Source organism: Pteropus vampyrus, unplaced genomic scaffold (genome assembly GCF_000151845.1).
Source record: "Pteropus vampyrus isolate Shadow unplaced genomic scaffold, Pvam_2.0 Scaffold219, whole genome shotgun sequence".
Lineage (NCBI taxonomy): Eukaryota > Metazoa > Chordata > Mammalia > Chiroptera > Pteropodidae > Pteropus > Pteropus vampyrus.
Genome location: NW_011889000.1, coordinates 1349172 through 1356128, shown reverse-complemented (window position 1 = coordinate 1356128; position 6957 = coordinate 1349172). Strand labels below are relative to the sequence as shown.

The 6957-nt window shown below is 52.5% G+C and overlaps 1 protein-coding gene across 3 annotated transcripts in view; it reads right to left on the bottom strand.

Moving 5' to 3' along the window:
- The window catches only part of RIN3 (Ras and Rab interactor 3), a 117324-nt gene that overhangs the window by 39401 nt on the left and 70966 nt on the right, over nt 1-6957 (bottom strand). For all 3 annotated transcript variants that reach the window (XM_011373163.2, XM_023538351.1, XM_011373162.2), the window contains exon 4: nt 3812-3884. In XM_011373163.2, coding sequence (XP_011371465.1) covers nt 3812-3884 — 73 coding nt within the window. The remainder of the gene's footprint in view (nt 1-3811; nt 3885-6957) is intronic.

Here is a 6957-nt window from a genome sequence, read left to right as displayed (position 1 = left end):
CCCCCCCTTGCAAGGCTATTGACTCCTGACCCAGGGTGTGCTGAGAATCAGAACTCACGAACCTCGTAAGGGGCACAGCAGAGTGCCTAGAGCATAGTAAGCACTCCCAAATCATCAAGGATGGTCATCCTTCTGTAGCCCAGGGTAGGAGCCTGGCTTCTCCAGGTGTCCTCCCATCCCCCCACGCATCCCTAGAGTGGCTGCCCCACCCTTCTCGGTTCTCCCATCCACTGCCTGGGACGCCGCCTCCACAGAGGGCCTTGAGGGCTGCAGCGGCCCAGGCTGGTCTCCACCCTCCCCTTGCTTCAATCTGGCCACCCTCTGCAGCCCTGTCACCCTGCTGAAGTGCAGTCTGACTGTGAGCAGTGGCAGAGCTCAGGCACCTGCAGAAGGAAGTCCCCATAGCTTCTGGGCACGGCCTTCAGGGCCTTCGAAGCATCTTATCTGGCACCCATATGTTCGGTTCTCCCCGTGAAGCCCCCCTGGGCTGCCATAGCTTTCCCACTGCCAGGCTGTTTCCTCTACCTAGGATTCTCTTCTGCCCTTCTTTGCCTGGCCTTCTGTGTGTGGAAGGGCGGGGCCGGAGTGGAGCAGCTCACACATCGGCTGGCCTCAGGCCCCGTACACTGTGCGGGTTCAGGAGTCAGACACACTTGGGTTCAGATCCGGCTAAAAACTCAGCTGGGCAAAATGAGGCAGCTCACACCTCAATTTCCTCATCTACAACAGCAATAAGAACATGCTTGTGTCTGGGGCGCTCACTTCGTGCCAAGCGCTCTGCTAAGCCTGTTACAAAGATCTTGGAGTCTGAATCTCGGGGTACTCCGGGGAGGGGTCATCTGTCTCATGAAGCGAGTCTGAGAATAGCTCCCCAGTAGGATCTATTCTGTAGGGTCAAAAAAAACTGTGGGCAGCGCACCCCACAAAGCCTCACTCAACACAGACACCTTGTCAACAGGAGCTGGTTGCCACAGTCACTGCTACTGAGCCACCCAGCCTTCACCAGCGCACCCACCACCTAGCCTCTGTGGGGTTTGCTCCTGAGGGCTGGCACCCGTGATCCTCAGAGGCCTGTCCTGCCATGCTGGAGCCTCACCGCCTGCCCTGCTGGCCCTGTGGAGAGCCACAAATGCCTGAGTATACCCTGGGAGCTGGCTGGTACAAAAGCCCGGCCCTGTGGTCTTAAGGCAGCCGACTCCGAGGTCCCCTTTGCAGTCCAGCGCTGCCCACAGGGTTGGGCTGAGGCTGGGATGGCCCCTATAATCACATCCTTGCTGGGCTTCTTTCCTGTCCCCATCCTGCCCCCCACTCCCTTGTTGCTTCCTCTGCAGGGGCAAGTCCTTTAGTGTCACCTGCACTTGAATCCTTTTCTCAAAGTCTGCTTCTAGGAGACCCCCAGCTAAGCTATTACTGTCCTTTCTCTAGGAGCAGCTCTGCAGCCCTGGTTTGCAGACAGGCTTATAAGCCCTGTTCCTCATCCCAGGCCACTGAGTCAGAATCTCTGGGGTGGCCTCAGGAGTCATACTTTTAACCAGCTCCCCAGGTGACTGTGGGACTCGGCCAGGTCCAGGAGCCCTCTCTAGAACCCTCACCAGTCCACCATGCAGCCTGGAGCGTTAGGGTTTGCATCAGGTTTGAGGTGAGCACCCCGAAGCAGAACCTGTGCCCTATAAGGAGTGCTGGACAGAGAAGGACTGGCTTCTGCTCTGACGAAGTCTCCATAATGCCGTGTGACTGTTTCGGGGCTGGTCTGTGTTGTCATGGGGAATGTGCTTGAGGAACAGACACCTAGCCCAGGCCACAGGGCTTCCAAGTGCCCACTGGGCAGCAAGCTCTCTAAAGGAGGAGAGGGTGTGCTGGGCCTGCAGCTCAGCATGGTGTTGAGGACACAGGTCTCAGAGCCAGGACTGGCATTTATCACCTGGGCATTTGGCGCTGATCGAAACTCCCATCTGTGCAAGGCCCTGCAAGATGCAGCACACAGGCACGTGAGATGTGCTCCGACCCGGGGCGCTTGGTTCTGAAGGTGTCTGCAGGGCAGGGTTTTAGAATTCTAGACGCACAGAGATCTAGCACATTGGCTTTCCAGCTTAGCTACCGCCCTTTGGTAAACGAGGCAGCTGGGCCCAGGAAAGGCCGGTGACTGGCCCAAGGTCACACAGCTTGGTAGTGGGTCTCCAACTGCCAGCCTGGGGCTCTTCCTCCTGTGACACCTCATTCCTCAGAGGTGGCCTACCCCTAAATACAGGAATGCCAGGCTCTGTGCCCTGTGGCTTTGTGTGTTCCCTGAGCATTTGAGGGCAGGTGAACAGGCACCTGCTTTTCTGGAATGGGGAGAACCTCCAGCCATAGGAGGGAGGACTGGGGGTGACAGTGTGAGCCCAGTGACCACGGCCCCAGATCTCCCTGCACGATGAATTTGTTACCCCAGCTCACCCTCCAACGGCCCAACCCGTGGAAACAGAACCAGAGCACCTACTGGGTGTCAGGCAGTGTGCTTCATCTTATTTTCCCCTCCAGCATCTCTCTAATTGGTATTATCATTCCCATTTTACAGAAGGGAGAGTTGACACTCAGAGAGGTTAAGTAACTTGCTCAAGTTCTGTGCTCTGCAATTATGTCATCGTTCATTCATTGGTTCATTCATTCATTCAAAGCACCTAGAATGTGCTAAACACAATGCTAGGCACCTTTTACTAAGGTAAGAATGTCTCAGAACAAGAGAGGCCCGTCTCCTGGAGAGTCTGACATGTCGTAATTTACAAAGGGCCAGGGGTCTCTCATGCTTTGCCTTATGGGCTAGAGGGACATGCTGGGCCGTCAGAATTATTGCAGGATGTGCACAGTGGGGAGGTTGTAGCAAAGATTATGGACCTTGGAGCTTTATCTACTTTGAAACTCCACTCTGCCATTCACTAGCTGTGAGACCTTGAGCAAGTTACTTCTCTGTGTTAGTTTCCTCATCTAGAAAATGGGAATAACAGGAGCATTTATTTACCTCATGGAATTGTTTGCAAGATTTAAAAAGGTAATGGTAATAAGAACGCTTAGAGCTGGGGACCTGGAGAACCCTCACTAGGCAGCGGCTGTTAGCAACTGGTATTAGCAGCACCATCTGTCCTGCCCACACGGCCCAGAAGGGTCCTGGTAGGCAAGGGCGGTGTTCTGGGTTGAGTGTGGTTTTCATCAGAGGCAGCAAGGTTTTTCTCTTTGAAGCAGGAGGAAGTGGGCCTGGAGCCCCGGACCCCACGACATCCTCCGCAGCCTCTAGCCAGCCCTTGTCAAAACCCTGTAGCTTCAGCTGTTGGCTTCTAGCACCAAAATGTAGTTTTAAATTCCCGTTGACCTGCAACCGGTTCTGAGTAAGTGGAGCAGCTCTGAGGGTGGTTACCAGACGCCCGCTCCACCCAGCAGCTGTGTAACGATCATAAGCTCTCTCCCACGGAGGGGATCAGCGCTTCCTGCTGCCCCTACAGGAAGTTCCTTCTATAAGCCCTGCAATGGGTCACATCAGGTCCACGCAGGACTCCATACTGGCCTGGAAACCTGAACGCAGGAAGCTGGGATGATGGGCAGTGAGCCAAGGGGCAGGTGGTGGTAGAGGGGTCCTTACAGGCGGGTCTGAGAAAGCGCAGAACCAGCACCTCCCTTCATGGTTACCAGGACAAAACCAGGGACTGTCCCCTCTGTCTGCATCCTGTGGGCTGCACCCTTCCTTCTGGGGGCTTCCCCGTGACTCCTGCCCCCACCCAAGGTTGCTATGCATGTCTGTTGCAACCAGTTGCCCACCTGTGGGGCCAAGCCTACTCACCTACTGACACAGTAGAACGCGATCAGTCTGAAGATGTCCTCAAACACAAGAACGGAGCCTTCCAGGTACAATACTGAGGAGAGATGACAAAGGCCTTGGATGAGTGTCCTTGCAGAGGGAAGGAAGAGGTACATGTCTACCCACTCATTACTGCAATGCCTGGCTTGCCGCAGCTGCATACACGTCAGCTGTCAATTGGACTGTCATGGGGAAGTGAGAAATGAACTCGTGTGGCATCAATCCACTGAGATCTTAGGGGGGGACTATCTCTGTAGCCGCTGGTGTTATCTTAACACACACTTATCATTTTGGGCAAAATAACATAGAAGCCTCTAGATCATAAAAGCAGAATGAAACTTAATTTGATCAGGGTCATCTCAACTTGACAGTTGTGAGGGGCCAGTGAGAGGAATGTTGCCCATTTTTGTCTTGGCCTCTGTGAGGTTCACAGGTCCAGGGGTGCTGAACTAGTGCCGCTGATCCTTGGCCCTATACGGCCTCTTAGAACCTCATTTGATTTGGCTGCATGAGTAACCTAAGGGTGAGGGTGACCTCAGTGTTTTCCAGCTCTGACAAGAGGGATCAAAGTATCTGCCCAAGATCCCATCCTCGGAGGATGCCAGGATGTGGCAGTCAGTGACCGAAGCTGGAAGCTGGGGGTGCGCTGACCAGAGAATGTGGCACCATGCTATGCCCTGCCTCGGACCCTCAGGGCAAGGGACCTCGAGAAGCTGAGCTAGTTGCTCATCGGTGGTCTTGGCCGCCAACAACCCCCATGGCTCTTGACTCTCACCCCAGGGCTCCGTACGCTCCATAAGGATGCTCCCTGCACTGGGGACCCCCACAGTGACTTTCTCAGGCACCAGAGGGGCTGAGACACATGTGTGCATCACACTTCAGTTTCAACGTCCTGAAGGCCTTCTAGTGTCCATGCGGTGGAGGGGGAGGCAGGGCCCAGCCCCAGGCCTGGCTCTGACCTTGAGAGCAACAGCGTGACTATGTCCCTTCTCCTCCAAGCACCTCAGTTCCTCTACCTGCAAAGGAAAGGAGTCCTTCTGATCCTAACCACTGTGCAGGCAGGTGACATCAGCCTGCCGTCTGGTTTTCGAAGCCCAGGACAGCATTCCAGTGTTGGTGGTCTATGAGACAGCTGCAGGGTGTCAAACCAACAGGTTTTGTTTGAATAGCTTTATTTTTATATTTACCTTCTTTCTATAGACTAGGCACTGTTCTAAACAGTTAACGTGATTTTTGAAGAAAGTTTACATTATTCGATTTATGGTAGAGATAATGGTTTCCCATTAGACAGATATTTAAAAAGTTTTAAGGGAGTTTAAAGGAAAATAAGTAGTAGATCACAGCACGGAAGGTACTCTGCAGATGCCCACAAATGACCCAAGTCTGAGAATCCGCCCGTGGAATCAGCACCCTCTGTGAATTAATAGCGGTGGGGCGGCCCACAGCGCCATCTAGTGGTGGCATTTGGTGCATCACCGACTCTCTCCTTAAGAAGCTGCACAGACTGGTCAAGGGAGCCTGGGACCGAAAAGACCTCCTGTAGCCAAGAGAGGTAGAGAGGCCCCTCCATCTGTGAAATGGGAACTCAAAGACCTTCCTCGTGAATCCCTCAAGGGGCGTTAGTGGTGATGCACGCAGAAAGCCTGGCCTTCGACCGGACCTGCTCGATCATTAGCAGCTTTCCCTTGCCATGGAGACACCGTCTGAGCTTTGCACAGCACAGATGAACCTTTAAGATAAAGTCCGTCACTCTCTCTTCTGTGCTCTCTGGCACTTTATAGAAAGCCCATATTTCTTTTAGGCTTCGTTTACCCCACCGTCTCTTTGCCAGTACGCTCCTAGGGTGCAGGGACCAGGGCTCATTCATTTTGGGGGATGGAGTGGGGGGCAGCACAGTTCTAGACATAGTGGCTGATCACCTTTGTTAAAACTATAGATTTTTCTAAATCCCATGCAAAGGTCAAAGCTCAAGTTTGTTTCTTTAGATCTCTTCTTCCCCAGCCCCAGCCACCTGCCCATATATCCCCTGTACTGACAGTGGGAATTGCAACCCTTCACGCCAAGGCCCCCTCATAGGGAGATGGGGAGCTCCTGCATGCCAGGGCTTGGCTCCGATCTGAGTGGCCCTCAGCACCCAGCACGGTACACGCTGTGCCAGGCACATAAGGAGAGCTCCGAGAAGGACGCCTGGGCTGACCGGGCCTTCTGGTGCCAGAATCAAGAGTGGACCAAATGCACAGAGGCCTTAGGGGTACATTAGAGGTCGCTAAGGGCTGGAAGAAAGGAGATAGGGGGCGATACTTCTAAAGGGTGTGACGTTTCTATTTTTTCAATGTAGTAAACTGTAAAAAAACATAAAATTTGGCATTTTAACCATTTTTAAGTATACAGTTAATAGCATTAGGTACATTCACATTGTGCAACACAGGTTTCTTTTCTGAGTTGATGAAAAGGCTCTTAAATTGACTATGATGATATGACTGAATACACCGAAGGCTTTAAATGGGTGAATTTATAATACAGAATATGTTATATGAATACATCTCAATGAAATTAAAAAAAGAAAAATGCACACACACAGAGTGGACTGAATTTCACTGCCTGTATTATGGTTTTTTTCTGCGATTTTTTAAAATGAGCATTTGTGAGTTCTGTTAGTGGAGAAACTATTAAGATTCTCTAAACTTTTCTCTAATTTTCTAAAGTTCTCTGTAAACTTTTCTCTAAAGCCAACTGGGTTCCAGTGTCCTCTCAGCTCATGCTGCTTTAGAATTCGCTCACAGCCGTGCCGGGCACAGGTGACAAACCCCCATGCCATTTACTGCCTCTTACCTGCCTAAGCCAGCTTCAGAAAGAGCTTCAGGAACGTCCAGTGCCAGCTCTGCCCTTGGCAGCAGCTCGAGGCAGGGACCCAGACAGCTGGCTCCTCCCAGCAAAGATGCCAGTTCCAGCAGGTCACCTTTGAAAAGCTCAAACAGCGCCCCCTGTACTGTGTACAGTCTTCAGGGTTCCTCAGCAAAAGCCAGACCCTTTCTAACCATTTTTCTCTTCAAAGGGTGAAGAGAGAGAACAGGTACCTGCCAGCCACACCTGGCACATCCTGAGGTGACAACAAGTGACAACAGTGG